Consider the following 19,063-nt stretch of genomic DNA (forward strand, 5'->3'; position numbering starts at 1 on the left):
TGTGTGTGTGTGTGTGCCATAAATGTTTTCTCATTTTCCAGATAGCTGTGTGTGTGTGTGTGTGTGTGCCATAAATGTTTTCTCATTTTCCTTTGTTCGCATCAAAGTGCAAAAATAAAAAAAGAGTATTCTTTCGTACCTGTATTCAGTGAGATCTTATTTTTTAATTCCTTATTATAATGTCAGTGGTCATTAATTTCCTCAACTTCAGGGTACTAAGGATTTCTTCAGGCTAGCGTTTTTTTTGTACATTTTTTAAAAATTTAATCACAATATCCAAGAATCTACTCTTTGTTATGTGGTATTTTGCAAAAAAAAAAATAATTCCACTCATATAGTTAAAAAATAAAAACATTGTAGATGCCTTCCTCAAATAGGTACATCTTTATTACAGAAGGGTCTTCAATTGTTAACTGGCGGGCTTCTTTGAACTTTGTTGCCAGCCAAAATAGCAGCACCTATCAAGTCAGTAGACAGTTTATAAAATTGTCCACGGAATAAAAGAAATACACATTTCTTTTGACTTTCAAGACAATTCACGCGCTTCAGTAGTGCTGTTGTTTCACTACGTAACACACTGAGCACCGTGACTACGAAAACTGAAATTTATCAAGGGTGAGGCACTTATTTGTCTCAGTGAGTTGAGATACGGCATCCATTAGCCCACAAAGGAAAGAGGCTGCTTATTTGGTTAGCAACACAGTGGGATGACACAATTTGTGAAGGGAAAAATTGGGATTTATTTGAGGAGAGGCATTTATGTTATCATTTTTATAACGCTGTCCAATGAAGGTCCCACACGCTGGTGAGTAGATTCTCTTTTAATCCAACAGAATGAAATCATACATAGTGATTATGTCATCATCAACAACATCGTCTTCAGGGGAAGTTGTGCTTGTTTTACATTTCACAGGGGTGGATTCAAAAATAAAAACACGTTCATTTTACCAAAATAAGAGTCTCTCGGTGTGCTCTTCCCGTGTCAAGACGGAGTTTTAGGCGTTATGTCTGCGAGTGTGCGTGTGAGGTAAGCAGGGCCGCAATTTAAAAAAAAGGCCGAAGCATGTCATACTCCGTCACGAACGCGATCGTGACCTTAGTTGATTCAGGGAATCCGGTGCAGCGCTGCGGAAAAATAAAAGAGTATACCGGGACGTGTCTTGTAATGCTGCTCCACTCCTATGGAGGCATCAGTGAGTCACAGCACTGCAAAATCAACCAAAAAGCATCAGGGTGCTTCCACACCCAGCACCCGACAGACTGCAAATCGTACTGTGTTTTTTTTGACACCCCAATGCGGATGGCTTTGTCCATTTTGGTCCATTTAATATTAACTCCAATTTGTTTTCCCTCCTGGTACGGTTAGTTTGCGTGTTTTAGATGTGAACGTACAAATCTGGTGCAGACCAAATCCATTGTACTACCACATCCATGGGCCGTTTTACACTCTATTTGCTTGTGATGAAACGGGGGTGTTCTATTGTTTTTTTCATTGGCTGGTGGACATTTTGATGGTTTGGAGAGCCATTTTGCAGATGAGCTACGGACCGGCATACATTTGTAAAATGCCCACCTCATACTGACAAAAACCGAGTAAAATGAAACAAAAAAAATCAGCCGACGATTAAAACGTATGCTTCGGCTTGAAAAAAAAAGCCAAGCTAACATTCAGGGGTCACCTCGTGGTGACTAAGTGACAAAAAAACAGTGACGGACTGAAGAAAAAAGTTTGGTTCTACTTGAAAAATTGTGGATTGCCAATAACGGAAATGGGCCCAGGGCACGGCGAATGATGAAGGACCAGCAGAATTTGGGAAAATGGCCACCTGGTGGTGACAAAGGGATAACAGAAGCGAGGGTAAAATAAAATTAGGCGCAGACAAATGCGAAATTAATTTGTACGTAATGAATTTGTAAAATGCCTAATTCTGCTCTTTTGCAGAGGTAGTCCTCTTTTTTTTAGGTTAAAATGGTCGTCTGCTGGTTGTCTTCTCGTTTAGTGACGTTTGGATACTCCACTTTGTACATATGAGCACTTCAAGAGGTGCGTTTACACTTCGGTCCACTGTTAACGCTGATGGAATACCCAGCTTTGGCGAATGTTTCCATATTTTCGGATAAACAAATTACAGGCGTAAACCCAGTTTGGTCGGCGTTCTTTCTGTGTTTTTTTTTCGCGTCATAAAGCACATGGTGAAAATGCGGAAGCGCTTGTCGGGTTGATCGAGCGACGGTTTACCAAGCTCCGGCAAAACATTTTTCTCTTCGTGTGATTAGTTTTGTCAAGTGGAAGGTTGGTCCATTAAACCCAGCTGTAGTTTGTTTTCCCCTTTAGCGTAGTTCGCTGAGTCGGTTGTTCAATGAAAATCTAAAAGTGCCATCCACGAGTCAACTCAGATTTTGATTGCGATATCGATTTCGTAAAAACTCAAGAGCTGGCAGTGAATGAGTTAAACCAACAACCTCTTTTTCCATCTTGGTCCTGTTTAGTTTCGTCCATCAAGAAGAATTTGTTGCAAGACCACCAAGAAAGGAAGAGTATGCAGACCCAAGCAACTAAACAAATTCTAGGTGTACTTTCACACTTTGGTCCCTTTTAGTAAAACTTTAATTTTTTTTCTGTGACGTATGGGATGGAAACGGGATGTGGACAAAACCAACAGGTCTGATTTGGCCTGGAACAAAGCGAACGGTTTTGAACAGCATCTGGTTGTAAAACAACTGTGTTTGGAGACCCTAAACATCATAATGAGACGCAGATGACAGACTAAATCCGATCAGTCCAAGACCTTCTAGAAAAAAAACTGAATGAACTCTTGCTCGGTCTGATTGTGAACCAATTATTAGATTCAGAGACCCTTTGCTAACTTCTTCTTCGTCCAAGCTTAAGCCAACTAAAAGTGCACTTGGCTATTTGCTGGCGTACTAGATTGTCCAGTAGTAGTCCAAAACCTTTTTATGTTTACATTCCTGTGACGAATAAGAGAAGAGAGCAGCGTCACATGATTTGTTGTGATGCAACCCATCTAGGGGAGGGGAGACACGGACCAGCTGTTTCCGATCGGGACCAGACAAATTGAACTCTCGGTGCGTGATAGTCCTTGGACCAATCTACTTGGGTAAAACCAAAAGACTTGTTTGTAACTTTGAGGGTCCCGTCGAATCCCATCCTGTCACGAAGCCAAAGGATCCCAGTTATGACAGTGCGGGATCACCAACCCAAATAAAAAATAATCAAATAAGTTATTTGAAGACACACTATATAGTTATACATACATTTATATCTCTTATATCTGTGCATGGCAGGTGAACGAATGTAAAAAGTTAAAAATGGCGCCCGATGGGTTCTTCTCTGTGGCTGGATACCAGGTCCAATTGAGTATCTGCATGCAGGTCTGGATTCCGTCTTGGTTTTTCCAGGTGTTCTGGTTTAGGTCGAGAAACAGGTTTTGCCATCAATCGGTGAGACGGTTCGCCTTCTATAAGTCCATGGACATGGAGTGCTGTTGGTGGATGACCATTGAGTTTCTATTCCACTTCATTGATCCTTGTTTTCCAGCCCCGCAGGAGGAGGGTTCCTCCCCTAGAAGTCCATGGACATGGAAAGTTGTTTGTGGATGACCACTACGGTTCTGCTCCGCATCCTTGATCCCGGTTGTCCAACCCTGCAGAGGGAGGAGTCTTCCCCTAGAAGTCAATGGACATGGAGAGCTGTCGGCAGTTGAGCGCTTCGGCTCTTTTCTCGTTCCTTCGTTGTACTTCTCCGACCCCACGGAAAATATTCTTCTTCTAGAAGTCCATGGACATGGAACGCTGTTGCGGATCCACAACCGAGGTGCTGTTCCGGACGCTGCTGCCACGGATGGTGAGTGTGCCGCAGGCTCCTCCCATGCCTCCGCCGATGCCGCCGGCGATGCCGCTAGGCCCGGCCATAGCCATTCCGCTCGCCATACCCATCCCTCCAGCCATGGCCACTCCCCCCGTGATGCCCACCGCCCCTCCGATGCCAACGCCGCCCGCGGCCCCGCCTCCTCGGTTGTAGATCTCGCAGGGTATCTCCTCGGTGACACGGTCCTCTATGACCTGCTGGTCGCAGTCGTGAGTCTGCGCGTGCTGTTTGTAGCCGTAGCAGCTCTTCTTGTAGGTGCCGGTGGAGTTGAAGGTCTTCATGGGCGGAGGCTTGGAGAAGTCGTTGTGGTAGGACAGTTCCATGGAGCTCAGCGTGGTGCGGCTGTGCTTGATGCTGCCGCTGCCCCCGCCGCCTGTGCCCACGGACCCCTGCGAGCCGCAGTGGTGCTCGTGTACGCAGCGCGACATGGTGGAGGAGCGTCGCACCTTGTGAAAACTGTCCAGCTCTTCCGACAGGTCGGCGAGGTCGGATGACATCTCCTTGTCGCGTAGAGAGAAGAGCTCGTAATGCGGTGGGTCGAAGACCTCCTGGAGGCCCGCTTTGTTGAAGACACCAGGCCGGCGGGCGACCACCTGAGCAAAACACATGACTGGATTTGACAACTGAAAACCTTCTGTTCAGGGACATGGGAGAGTTAGATGACCTGGACTTTGGACAACCTGGGGAAATTCGATGACCTGAGTCTGAAGATGAGTCAGAAAGCCAGATAATACAAGTAAACTGAATTATCTGAATCTGAATCTGCTGTTGCAGTACATCTACCAACTTGTGGATTCAACTAAATCGTCAGACTCCCAAATGTTTCCAGTAAATTTGCTCGCTCGAATCAGGAAACCTTGAACCAGCAGGGTTTCTGGTCAGTCCACAAACTCGAGTCACTCACCAAATTCAACTGAATCTCGAGGTTTTTTGTGTTTCTAGTGAGTCTTTTGAATCCGCATGATTATAATGTAGTAAGTCAGTCACCTGATTTAAAAGCATCATCTCAGTCCACTAATTTGAGTCAGCACATTGTTTATGATGACTAAATCAAACCACTGAACCAAATATCTTAGAGTCCGTTCAGTCTCCTTTGCGGGTCACCACACAGAACTCCTGGAATTCCCCCAAACAAAAGTGCACCATCCTGTGGTTCTGTTTTTAACCGGATCTAAGTCTCAATGTGCTGAAACCATGGTTGTGCGTTGACAAAAATTGGGCCCATGTAAATGATTTTGCGTTGCAGGGCTACAGTGCCCCCTTGTGGTCTGGAATGCACACTTCAACCTCCATGCTCGATTTTTGAGAAACTGCTCATCCCACCTACCTTTTTCCGGGGCTGCTTCATCTGGACAAGGATGGAAATGATGAGAAGAACCAGAACGATCCCAGATGAGACACCGATGACCGTGCCGTGGGTCTTGGTGATCTGGTGGAAGAGACCCCTTGATCTTTTCTCTAGAAATGTAGGAGGGACACCAATGAGTAGAGGTGAGTCAAAAGTCTCAAGTCTTGACCTTCACCACAACTTTTTGAAGACCCGTCAAGCCTTGTCGCTCAAGTCAAGTCTTTCAGATGTTTTACAAGCATGTAATGATTAATTGCTCTTACCTTTGCAGTGGTTTTCATCCCATGGGTAGACACAGTTCTGGACACCATTGCACACCAGCGAGTTGTTGATGCACATATTACTGTGACAGAAGAAGGTGTTGGCCGAGCAAGGGGCTGCGGGCGAGAGACAGAAACATGATTAAAAATAACATGCCCGCTGTGCCAAAAGGCCCGCGAGCCATTTTGACGGAGATAAAAAAAAACATTATAGCAAATGTTGAAGGTCGAGAGGACTCCAGTAATCATCAAGCAGCGGCCAGACTAACACGTCGGAGATGTATCAGCGCCGCGGTTGACTCACGGTCCACGAAGGAGGTGAAGAGCAAGCGGAAGCGGCTCAGTCGGCTCTTTTCGTCGGCCCACATGCGCACCACGCCCACGCCGTTCTCCAGCATGACGTCGTTGGCCACCGTGCTGCAGAACTTGGCCTTCAGGTTCTCAATGGCGCTGCTGCCGTCGTAGATGGCCACAAAGTTCTTTTTGCACTCGTTGGAGTGCTCCATCTGGTACTCCATGAAGCGCAGGTAGATCTGGGACACACGGATGTTTTTTCACGTCAATAGATGTGTGACGCAGAAATTCATCATTTTCGCCATTAAAATACCCTCCAAAATGTACAAAATCTAAATAAAATATTTTTTGGGGCATGGGGGGGTTCTTACATAATTTCTGGACCAATTCAAACTGTTTCAACTTCTTACTGGTATAAATTACACAATTTATATATACAGATGCCACATTTTGACACTTTGGAAAACTTCAAATTTTTACCAATGAAACACCCTCAAAAAAACAAAAAACAAAAAACTTTTTTTTCAGGTGTAGCTATGGAGTCCCGCAGGGATCAATCATCGGTCCTCTACTGTTTAGCAACTCCACCACAGGTGTCAATCTCCAGTCCTTGAGAGCCAGTATCCTGCATGTTTTTGAGCCTTCTCTCTCAAACACAACTGATGCAAATGATCGGTGATTACTAATAAGCTAATCATTTGAATCTGGTGTGTTGGGGAGCGAAAATCAAAAAACATGCATGATACCGCCCCTCAAGGATTGGACTGAGACACCTATGATCTACATTACATGCTCCGCAGGGTAATATTATATAATATACATTTTAGACTAAATTTATAAAGCAGGTAAGCCGTGATTGGTGTCTGCGGCCCCCCCCTCGCATTTCAAATGCATAATTAATCGGCAAATTTTCTTTATTCACTAGCCGGCCTGGTCCCCATGCTCAATAAATGATGACAAATTATTTACAAATCAATATCAGCAGTAGACAAGATTATGAATTACATTCCATGTTAACAACTGCATTTAAATGAACTCAGAATGACATGCCAGCAGCCTTCCGGAGCCCGACTTCATGTAACTTAATCAGATGTGCATGAATTTGTTTTGTCGGCGTGTGACGGCGGAGGTGAGCCGCACTGGAACATGAGCGTGACTCATTTACTCTGCAGGCGGAAACGCTAGCCTCCTCTGTGAGTCACGCCTGACGTTTCTTTTTTGATTTTTTTTTACATGTCAACTCTTTTAAAACAGCATTAACTCATTCAATCCCATAGACGTATTTGTACGTTTTTTTTTTTTAAAGTCCAGACGTTCAATCCCAGATACTTAATTGAAAAAAATTAAAATATATATTGAATGAATGAATGCTTTATTTCGAACACACGATTATACCAAACAATGTATGTATTCCTTTCTAATTAGATAAAATCATTGATTAGTTGAGGCAATTAATTACTAAAGTAATCAGTTACTTTATGTAGTTAAGTGCATTACATAATTATAATAGTATAATAACAATAATAATAATAATAATAATAATAATAATAATAATAATAATAATAATAATAAAAACAATAATAATAAGTAATTAATTACTTTTAGTAGCTTGGCACTGAATCAATGACTTTAGGGTTAGTTTAGTTTATGTACTAAACACTTTAGTACTTAACTACCCAAGGTAATCAATTACTTTAATTTATTAATTTGTTTATGTACTATCGGGCATTAGAGCCTCCTATAGCCAAACAGTTTAAAAATATTAAACAAATACGAATTAGTAAGTAGGATTACATGTCTGGGGGTGAACGTAAGAATATTATTATAAAAAGATAATATTTGATTGAAAATGACAATATTCTGTTCAATGTCCAAACCTTGGACTGAGGCGGGGCCCTGATGGTCCAGATGCAGTCCAGGGCGTCTCCCGGCTTCACCCGTTTGGCTTCGTCCACCTGACTGGAGCGAATGATCCCGTCGAAGCCGCCCAGCTCAAACTGACAGTCTGGAGGACGAAGGACAGCCGAGGTTGATGGGAGGGACAAGGACGTCCTTTTATTGCAAAGTGGACGCAAATAGGAGCTTACCCGGTATTGGGTTTAACAGCCCGCCTACATGAAGATGGAAGTCGGGGTCTGAAAAACATTGACAGCATATGTTTCATTATTATTAAGATATGTTAAATAAGAGTAGGAGAGCGTGACTTTAAGAAAAAAATCTTGGACATAAGAGTAGTTCAACAAATGGTCATCAGATTTTTAAAAAATCAAACTGGGACTTGAAACGTTTGCTCAAAATGACATATCCAATGAACTCTCAAATCAGAAAAAAAATTAGAACAAATTTAATTGAGTCAATTAACCAGTGGTTAAGATGCTTAATGCTTTAGCCAATGCTAAATGCTATGCTGGATGACAGATCAACTGGTCATTACAATTCAACTTGAAATTACATACGACTGTTTTGAATTTAAAATATTTCCACGAAACTCCTGCAGTGTGCTCAAGTACAACTCATTGATGTTTGGTGCCTGGAATTAGATTTTTTATTTTATTTTATTAATTAAATGACATTTGAGATGTCCTACTGTGTGGGCGTCATTGAACCCGTCTTGCGTGTACAGCGTCAAGCAAATACAATTCTCGCTTTTCCTTTGATTCTCCACCCAACATGTGTCGAATGCGAGCACTTCTTTTCTCTTTTCAAAATTTCGTTCATAAAAGTAAAACTCAGTAGAAGTAAAAATCAGCACAACATAACTCGCTGTCGCACTTTGGAAACGCGCCAACGGATTGCTAAAGTTGCTATGATCTGACTTAATTTAGCAGGAAGTAGTTCTAGTTCCGGTTTGAAGTGAATAATAAATAAATTTTATTTCAATTGGTCTATCGTATAAATCACTATAACAGGTGTGCGTTAGTAAAACGCATGGACGAAACATAACAACAACCGGACAGTTCCGGTTAAAAAAAAAAAAGTACAATTGCGAAATGATGGGAGGATTTTTTTTTTTTTTTTAGGGTAAGTGGCATGTCCATACCGGCAATAAACGTGTACTTGATGCGGAAACCGAGGCCCTCAAGTTCCTCGTCGCTAGTGAACTTGATCCACATGAAGCGCCCGGTGGACGTGACCAGTCCCGGGGTTTTCCCTCCGCACACCCGGTCGATGAGCGGCGAGAAGCCGAAAGGCCCATCGCGGATCTCGATGTGGTCGAAGCGACACTCGAACGACGGCTCGATGTAATAGTTCTTGTCGAACGCCAGCTGGATCCTCTGCCTGGGTAGAGCTGCTTGGGCATGGGCAGGAAAGGTCACGTTAGGGCACAGCTTTACGACATGCATTCTTCCGCGACGGCGTGACTGATTTTAAGTCGGAATTCACACGTTCATTTGTTGGTCTTTGGTTCCGATCAATAATGCAGCACCGAGAAGTCGGTCGAGTTGTGAAAATAACAGTCATCAAGCGCATCCATCAGTCTGCAGTTCAGTAACTGTAATACTCATTCGGTTCTACAGGGGGAGCAATTGAGTCACAGTTGGATGGGAACCTCCGCATGTGACGCGTGACGTCAGCATGTAGTGCAAAGGATGAGCAGCTAAAACGAACTGTTGTAAACGACAGTCAAATGCGCATTTGAATTACACTATTAATATGACACTTTTGTCTTATTTACAAAACAAGTAGAATAAGGCACACATTGAACAGAATTTGAGTGAATTTCATATATATAGTTTAATAATATATACTATTAAACCCACCCCTGTGGGTGTTTATATATATATATATATATATATATATATATATATATATATATATATATATATATGTAGACACACATTACCTAGCTACCCACAATGCACCTTGCTCACCTTCCAGGATGTAGACGCACTCCTTATTTGGTGGGTACGTGTCGGGGTACTTTGGCGACGTGAAGACGCCGCCGTTGATGTTGCGCACCCATGTTCCGCAATCGTTCTGGTTGGGGCTCTGGACGCCATTGTCGCTCAGGGAGTCTTTGGAAAGAATAGATAGGTTCTAATGTCGTTTCCAATCATGTTTTATTTTTTTTGTGCTTACCTTTTGTTCTCTGTGCCAGAGCGAGGGCCTCTTCTATGAGAACGAGGAGGATCCACGCTGGGAAAAAATATTTATATTATCAAGAGGAAAAGGAAGTAGAGGGGGAATATTTTGTGTCTATATAGTAGGCTTTACACAATTGGAATTTGGGTAAATGTAAATATAATAAAATGAAATATGGTTAGCTCCGGGTGCACTGTTCCTCAAATAGTAGCCTGCCTCAAATTAGAAGATGAATTAATAAGGACTTTTCCTTTGCTTTCCACCAATTGAAACCATTTTGGTCATTACATTCTCATTTGATTCGATGATTTTGATCTAGTGTCAAATAGGATGCAATGCTAGCTGCCTGAGCGTCAGTGATCTCAGCAAAGTGGAGTAAGATTTTTACATTTGACATTTTTTTAATCTTTTCTCAAAGCTCTCTGTTTCAACAGACAGCATTTTCAAGGTTTCAGAATTTAAGATAAAAACAAGGCTTTTTAAATTCCACAAACCGAGTTAGGGAAACTTAGCACAAGAAAGACACCGATGGGAAACAAATAAAAGCTATGAAAAAAAACAACAGCAACAAAAAAGCTCTTTTTTTTTTTTAAATAACACTCAAAGATGCAAAAAAATATTTTATCATCAAACAGCTGGTCTCAATCATATATAATTGAGACATGGACACTTGTAGCTATTTTTGAATCCCAGCACCCATTTAACTTTAAACGATTATTAGACAATTTTTTAAAGTGTACTTTGTCCATTTAAAAAAAAGTGAGAAAAGCATATTCACATACAATCCCTTGTTGAATTGTTACTTTAAAAACACACACACACACACACAAAAAAAAACCTGACACCATTGAACCCCCTGCTTCTGCTAGGCAGGGGCGGAGCTAGAACCTTTTTCTATGAGGTGTCCAGGGGGTCACAGCACCCCACGGAGGAGTGGTGAGGAATTGCATGCACATGCGCGGTCAGAAAAAGAAAAGTTCATTTAATAAAAGTTTTATCGCATAAATATAAATATGCAGTTAATATAAAAAAAAACTGATAGGTAACAAGGATACTTAATCCATGTTTCTATATAAAAAAAAAAAAATCTCCCTTGCTGAACGGGTGGCCAGAAAGTGACAAGAGGTGGTCAAGTGGCTCTTGGCGCTAGTATGATTATTTATAAAAACTATCTGAGTATACCTAAAATTGTTTAATTTTTAACTTTAACAAAACAAAACAGCGAAATGAGTTAACTTTCAACAACTGTTAACTACTTTTCACAGCGTTTGAACAGATTACAGGTTAGTCTAAAACAGAAAAAAAACCAAGTGCATCGAAATGCCTGAAAAAAAACCAGTGCAAATACACTTCACAAAAACAAAGCCTTTTCCCTGGCGTCATCCCATTACATTTAGTACACTTAGCACCCCTTAACCGCTGATCCGAGAATTCCTTTACCGCCTCTCATCACGACTCTAAAGGTTGAATTTTTCGAGTTGAAAAGGTTCGAAAGGGGACCGGTTTTGACAGGTTTTCAAGGTTCACATTCCATTTCCAACAGGAGGTAAGAATGATCAATAAATGCCCCCCCCCCCCCCCCAAAAAAAAAGAAGTAGCGTCATTTTAATGATTTCGTACCTGCAAATACATTCGCACACTGAGCAAGCTCTCAGTTTGAAACGTTTGAATATGCAATTTCGCTCCGTGTACACGAATTGGAGATTTTACGCACGAACCGCCCCTAAAATCTCCGCGGGGTGCAGTTTGGACGCTGCCGAGACGATGCTCATTCACCACACGCACAAACGCCTCCGAACACGCAACATTAGTTCGTGCATCATTTCACGGATTGTTTGACTTATTTTTGATACCGAGATTTTATGATTGTTGCGTCTTTAGGATGCCGCTAATTATTTTTGACAAAGTTTCAATGGCAGCCTAATTACCTGAAAATGGAAAAACGAAAATAAAAATGTCTCACCACTGTGCATTATTTCCTCCGCACAAACGTTCCCCTTTTCTGCTAGAACCCTCTCTTCTCGTCAGTCTTGATAGGAGCGCCCAGTAAACACCTAAATGGGGGTACATCCATCTCGCTTGTCCCGCACCCCCGCGGCTCCTCCTCGGCTTGCGTGCGCGGTGGAAGTCCGACGGAGCTTCTCAGCATCTCACAGCGGTCGTTTTAGTCCCACATCTCCGGCTTCCACCTGGGACTCAAAGCCCGGTGAGATGCTCCAGGTAGATATCCAAACAGATGGAGAAATGAAGAGAGAGCGAGAGGGAGTTGGGAAAAAAAAATGATGAAGAGGAGGAGGAGGATGTGGACTGCTCCGCTCCCAGTTCCGTGGGCGCACACTGAGGAGGAGCTGCGCCCGCATGAGGAGCATTTAAAGCCGCGGGCGTTGCTGACATCGAACGTGAGTCGTCAAGGTGGACCACATGGACACTGGCCTATTTCCGGTTGGCGTCTTACAACAATAAAAGTTAATGATATTTAGTACGGGTGTGCCCAAAGGATTCTCCTTCACTATGAGACAGAAACGATTTAAAACGTCTGAAAATCGATAATATGAAATAAAAAAAAATCTTGAAACAAATCATGACTTTCCCGCGCAGCATGTTGGTCAAGTTAAGCTTGCGCGTGGCAGGATATTGATTTATTTTTCGTCTCTTCAATTTATAAACAATAGGAAAGGATATTGATTCTGGACACGTATTGTAATTTGTTCAAGTGAAATCTATCATTTGAACCTGTTCACAGTAATGGATGTTCTTTGTTGTTATATTGACAAAGAAATTGGTTATGTGAAACGTAAAGAGGGCGTGTCAAAAATAAAAGCTCGTATGGCAAGATGCAACAAAAACAACAGAGGAAGGAAATTCAGCTGCCTTACAGGAAAATGTTGCAGACAGTTCATCTTATTTTATACTACAAAATATATCAAAGACTAGAAGTTGTGCACGTGGTGTTTTTGTGGAAAAGTCACATTTCTCACAAATTAAAACTTAATAATCGTAAAGAAACTAAGACACTTTGTGTCCTTTTGTTATCCTGTCTCGCAAAGCAGTCCTATGATGATTCACCTTCATGTTTCACCATGATGATGTTCCATGCTTGAAAGTGGCTCTGGATCTTCCCGCATTATAGCTGATCATGACATGGGTGGAAAAACCTGATGTGTAGCAGCTATTTTGTATATTAGCTCATCATAACCTGATGAGTTATTGACAGATTTGATCAAGAATGATTTAGATCAGTGCGTGATCAATGTGCACGGGTATAGCATTTAACGCAAAGTATTTAACAGTATTTAAAAACATAGCCTCATGTTCTATTTAATTTGCTCTTGTTTTGAAAAGAAAAACGACTCTTCCTGTCATGGCATTACAAAAACAATTAAATTTGCTGATACCTACGGAAACCCTTTTAAAAATCTCACCACCACTTACTTCGACAACTAAGGGTGACTTGGTCATTCGTTTTCACGTTTGATGCTTTTATGTTGAAACAGAGACGACTTCCTGTTGCGCTCCGCCACGCATAAGCGGACCAGCTCTCTTGTACACACGCAGACACGGCACACACGGTGAAAAGCGCATGATTGGAAGTCTGTGTGGCGTTGATGTGAGCATAAAAATGCTTACAATCCCAAACTCGTGTCCCCGCTCTGCATCTTTTATGCAGCAGGCTGCAGGGAAGGAAAGTGCGTGTGTGTGTGAGTGGGGGGTCTTTTCAGCAAAATAAAAAGCTTTTTCATTTCATAGTCGCACCTAAATCAATTCAAGAAAAGAGCCTTGGGGGAGGGGGGTAACCAGACTGCAGCCCGGGGTGTGTTTTCAGGCTGAAACAGAAAGCACAAACGTCTGTACTCACATTCAATAACTTTTATTATTCACGTCGAGTTGCTGCGGCGCACTCAAAACCCAATAAATTACACAAGTTAGTTTAAAAAAAAAAAGTGCAAATCCCAAACCAAGTAAAAAGAATTCGGTACCTAACCGTCAAGTTTGGCCCAACAGTAGTTTCAAAACGACAAGGAAAAAGTGAAAGGCGAGTAGACTCAAATGACAAAGACAACAGGAAAAAAAAATGGAACGGAGTCAGATAATAACACTGTGCGTGCTCCGACAGCAGCCATTTTGCGAAAACAGGCTAACTAAGTGGCGAAAGTCTATGTTAAAAACGATTCGGGACATGGAGATTTTGCGGATATGAAAATGAGCCACGAAATCCTTGTTTTTTTTTTGGTATGTTTTATGAACAAACAACCCACTGGTGATGGCGTCCATCCATGACGTAATGCTGGCTGGTCACATGGCATCAAAATGAAAGCGGTGAGCTTCTTGCCTCTTCTCTCGGTCGTCTGCTTTCTGAGGCATACAAAAAAAACGCAAACATTCGGGACAACACAAAGACAAGACGCCATTAGGTCACAATCAAAGATACGTGCCTTGACTCCCCTTACACCCCCCCCCCCCCCCCTCTTCCACCCCCCCCCACCCGTCGCCTTCATATGACAAGCTAAGAATATCCATCCTGGCCAAAAAGGTTTTTGCCGACAGCAGCAATTTCTCAGCACGCCGTCGACTTCCTTTGAAGTGACAGCTGACGTCTTATTGAAATCGCACGCACGCACACGCGCACAAAAGCTTCTTGTCCTTGTTTTTTTTTTTTTGTGCACCTTTTTTTTGACAGCGACAATGCATATTCATTAAGTTCCATCATGTATCACTTTTTTTTTTGACTAACTACGGTTGTGCTACGAGGTCAAAAAAGGCAACGCAATTGTCATTTCAGCATGTTGTGGTTCAAATTTGTCAGCAATCCAAGAATATCTAAAAAATTATAATATTGTTAACATAAACATGGATCATTAAATCTGTAGAGTGGGACTCATTTTGACGCACTTGTGCACAGCCATAACTGAACAACACCCTAAATATTTCAACAGCTGGGTTAAAAATAACCCAAATACGAGTCAAAAAAGGGACAGATTGTTTTCTACAAAACAAGCTTATTATTGTACAAAAGCCCAATTTTGGGGGGTTGATTTGTGATAAACAACCCAGAAATGTTGGGTCAGTCATTTTTAGGCCCATAATCGGGTTTTTTTTAACCTAAATGTTTTCAGTGCATGCCAGTATTAAGAAATTAAAAAAATCCATTAAAAATGGGAAATTTGGTGGTCAAAAACAACTACACCCAGAATAAAATTTAGAACATTGTTAAAAAAACATGAATGAGCTGCAACTCTAAATTATCTTGACAGTAAACAATAGAAATCTTTTTTTCAATCAATTTCTGGAGGTGGCCATTTTACCTCCCGCTGCTAAGCTGCTAAAAATTACTCATCTCGCGAGTGTCACATGACCAAATTCAGCAACAGGTGAGTCCTGATTGGTTGTTAGCTGACTGCGGTGTCACTTTCAAGCGGAAGCCAGAGACAAAATGGCCGTCTGGGAAATTGAAGAAAACGGGTAGATTTTGCTGCTTAATTCGTATTCTGCAAAAACGATATCAATCAGAATGTCATGGGAAGGCTGTGGGGGTGCATAAACATTTTTGGGGTTGACTTTCTCTTTTAAAGTTAAATACAATTGAACCCTACTCACTGCATTGGATTAAAAAAAAAAAAAAGTTATGCATAGTTTGAACATTTAATTCAACAATTCTTTTGCATGCCACTAGGGGGACCCCAGAGTACAATTTGAGAACAGCTGCCTAGAGGGTCAATCAAGATGTAAAAAAAAAAACGTCTGACGGTTTTATGGGGTAAACATTTTCAAAAAAAAAAACATTTGATGCCGACGTATCGTGCTTCTAAAGATTAACATGACTGTTTTTTTTTATGTGATGTTCCATGCGAAAGATGAAGTATAATTTGCCAGTCTGCCACTCATATTTTTCCCCCTCCACAAATCGATAGTTGATTCATCTTGCCAGGTATTGAGTGATGGCCCTTCCTCTTGTTTTTATTTTTTTCCCCCCGCGGTAAAGACGAAAGACCGCTCCGCTCTTTAGCTTTGGCGAGGCATCCCGCCATCGACGCGGCGGCTCTAATCGGGCATCTGGGGGACGGCATCCGTCATCCCGGAACGCGTGAATCCTCATTAAGCAACGGCGCATTGATTTGTGTCCATCCGACGCTTTTAATGGCGCCGTCGCCTCTGACGTGGATTAATTAAGTCGGACGCTGCGCCTCAGGTGGGGAGACGCTTCCTTTGGAGTGATTGATTGGCCTTTTTAAACATTCTTTTGCTTTGCTCCATATGGATGCTTGGCGCGCTACGTTAGCGGCGGGCTGGTCTTTGCGCCCGTCCTCCACCTGACTTTGTTGTTAGGAGAACAAATGCCAGAAGCAAACACGGCCAAATGCTAAATGCCAGTCAGCCTTTTGGTGCTGACCTTAAGTAAGGCACTAACTACTAAAACGAAAGTGTTCTAGGAAAATAAGGCCCCTAAAGCCAGTTTGGCTTCGAAACGTTACATTTGGGAGTAGTCCCACAGAGGCCATGCTGGATTTTAGGGTGTAGTTTGTCCAAAGGTCCATCAAGACGACAAAACTCGGACAAATATAGATGACATAAGTCATGTTCAGGTTGCGATGGTCCGAGTCAAAGTTCGGATGAGATCAAGAGAGAAAAGATAGGCAAATACGACCAATTAAGACAGAAAAACTGTATTTTCTGTGGCCGCTTTTGGCCAATTGTCCAAACGGGCTAAAAGGGCTTTTATTAGACACGTTTTTTTATTTTTAAAGGGACAATATGTAAGATTTAGATCGTTTTTCACTACGGATAGCAGGAGGTGCTGCATTTACAGTTGTCCGTAGCTATAACAGACATGGCGTTATTTCTTGATCTTTGTTTTTTGGCGCCACCTCTGGCTGCTGTTGATATTACATTTTGTAGTGAGAAGGACTGTGTAGTTTCGAGTGGTCAGTGACGCACACATTGTTTTGTCTCTGTGAAATCTAGTCCACGACTGTCTGTAAATTGTACTTTCTTTGTAAGAATGTTGATGTATGATAATATGGCCAAAATTAGTTTGTTGATGCAAAAATTTGTGACTGTGAAGAACATGCTGGCTAATATTAGTTCTAACTTTCATCATATTGTATGGCGCATTTTTTCTTCCCTTGAAATTAACACCTTTTGTATTTCATTTTAATGATTGACTTCTTAATGTAATTTGCGTATATTTTTGTAGATCTGGCTCTCATTCTTAACAGGAAGGCGGCCATTTTAGTTCAAAGTGGCCATTTTGTAATGATCCTTTCATCTAAAAAAAACAGCATCCTTTTGTAGACTGCAAAGTGAATGAAGTCTGGTGACTGCCCATAAAAACAAAAAACATCTCAGGGTCACATTTTTACACACACGAAACACACACACACACACACACACACACACACACACACACACACACACACACACGCAAACACACACACGGCAGATGGCTAGACAAGAATGCCAGCGAGGACCGAGCTCAGCAGTCGGCGTTCACGCTGTGCTCCGCAGAAAAGGTGAAAAAAAAATGCCAGAAAAACAAGCAAAAAGTCGTACATTCTCCCGTGTGCGCGATGTTGGGAGTGCGAGCAAAAAAAAAAAGACGGTTAAATAAGCGGCGGCGGAGGCTCCCCGGAGGGTGTATTTATGTGACTAATGAAAGAGCAGATCCGCCACGCTGAAAGGACAGAAGACGCCAATAAATTAGTCCTTCCGGGTCTTACACGGGGATATTGGCTCTGTGTGTGCGTGCATTTTTGTGTGCGCCCGACCTTCTCCTGCCAGTGGAGGATGCCGATAATGACGAGGATGAAGACGCACACGCCGATGAGGGCAATGGCGGTCAGCAGCACGCTGTTACTGGGTGTCAGGTACAGTTTGGCGCTCCAGCTACAAACAAAAAACACAAACAAAAGTTGCATTTTTTTTATTCTTTTAACTAGGGACGGATGAGTACTGATACCAAGTATCGGTATCGGTTCTTATTATGGTATCAGAGACTACTCAAGAGGACAACTCGTACTGGTATCGGTCTGAAAAAAGAAACTATGAATTATTGTACCATATCATGACCCAATTGAAAGTGTAAAGACTCTTACAATATTGTTTATGAGGCTGTATGGTGATAACCAATATAGTGTTGTAAAATATTGTGACCAAGAAAGCATGTGCTTCTGGGACATTACTAAGGTGTGCAGTTTGCGGCATCCATGTTTCTCGCCGCTATCTATATCGTCACTTTTGACACCACACACGCACACTATGAGATCACACATTGTGTGTATATGTGTTTACACAACACCCGAAAATCTGTGCCGATAACTTGAGCGTGTTGTCTCTTAGTGTTAGCAGATGAGGCGCTACCACGAAGCCAATGGTGTCCATGGCAACCAGCATGGTGAGTGTGTATGTGTGTGCGTGTGTATACCTGCTGGGCTGATTGTGCGGGTAAGGGATGACAATGAGCTGAGAGTTAGGGATGATGGCTGTCCATTCCTGCTTCCTAGACTCCTGCGGGGGATACGCGTCAATTATCTCACGGTATCATGATACCATCAATAGCATTGGAAATGATCGCCAGTAAAATTCATTCAAGTCTTGTCCGGAGTCTACTAAACGTTTAACGTTTCGAGTGGGTCGGCACCCGAGAAAAATTTCAATGGTCGTAAACTAAGATTAGCCTGCAGCTGAATGTTGAACAATGTTTGCAATTTTCTCCCAACTTTAAAGTCGGTTTCTGGCCCCGGGGCAACACACGTTCACTTCAGACAGCTGATATTAACAACGCATACACACCCACGCGGACGCAAGACGCACGCTGCATCCGAAATACGAGCTTCTCTCAGCATTGATGCATTCATTTTATTTTGATAAATCACGATTAGTCCAGCAAAATATATATATATATATATATATATATATATATATATATATATATATATATATATATATATATATATATATATATATATATATTTATATATATTATATATATATTTATATTTTTTACCGATTGATAGAAATTTAGGTGGAATGAACGACAGCATGGGAAATAGCATGTTCATATCAACGATACCACTTGATATTGTGAAAAAAACATTGTAATAGGATTTAATGAATTTAAAACGGATAACAATCTTAAAAGGGAAGTCAACACAAGCATTTTCTTGTCAATAAAATGTTCTATGTGCGCCCCCG

General features: G+C 41.9%; 2 protein-coding genes across 3 annotated transcripts in view; both read right to left on the bottom strand.

Moving 5' to 3' along the window:
• Positions 1 to 803: 803 nt before the first annotated feature.
• On the bottom strand, positions 804 to 12,866 carry neto2a (neuropilin (NRP) and tolloid (TLL)-like 2a). 2 transcript variants are annotated; one of them, XM_088412480.1, is made up of 10 exons: positions 11,838 to 12,866; positions 9,872 to 9,928; positions 9,664 to 9,807; positions 8,832 to 9,083; positions 7,879 to 7,926; positions 7,669 to 7,796; positions 5,802 to 6,030; positions 5,501 to 5,614; positions 5,217 to 5,347; positions 804 to 4,482 (listed from the first exon to the last, which is right to left on the bottom strand). In XM_088412480.1, the coding sequence occupies exons 1-10, from the start codon at positions 11,845 to 11,847 to the stop codon at positions 3,790 to 3,792; spliced, it is 1,806 nt and encodes a 601-aa protein (XP_088268606.1). In that variant the 5' UTR covers positions 11,848 to 12,866; the 3' UTR covers positions 804 to 3,789. The 2 variants fall into 2 exon arrangements, with proteins under 2 accessions (XP_088268606.1, XP_088268607.1); XM_088412481.1 differs by having other exon boundaries at positions 8,832 to 9,080; positions 11,838 to 12,864.
• Positions 12,867 to 13,726: 860 nt separating this feature from the next.
• itfg1 (integrin alpha FG-GAP repeat containing 1) overlaps positions 13,727 to 19,063 on the bottom strand; it is a 79,338-nt gene continuing 74,001 nt past the window's right edge. The window contains exons 16-18 of the mRNA XM_088412482.1: positions 18,294 to 18,376; positions 17,638 to 17,755; positions 13,727 to 14,227 (exon numbers count right to left, since the gene is read on the bottom strand). Coding sequence (XP_088268608.1) covers positions 14,168 to 14,227; positions 17,638 to 17,755; positions 18,294 to 18,376 — 261 coding nt within the window. The 3' untranslated portion in view covers positions 13,727 to 14,167. The remainder of the gene's footprint in view (positions 14,228 to 17,637; positions 17,756 to 18,293; positions 18,377 to 19,063) is intronic.

Source organism: Hippichthys cyanospilos, chromosome 4 (genome assembly GCF_059441005.1).
Source record: "Hippichthys cyanospilos isolate Australia breed blue-spotted pipefish chromosome 4, RoL_Hcya_1.0, whole genome shotgun sequence".
Classification (NCBI taxonomy): domain Eukaryota; kingdom Metazoa; phylum Chordata; class Actinopteri; order Syngnathiformes; family Syngnathidae; genus Hippichthys; species Hippichthys cyanospilos.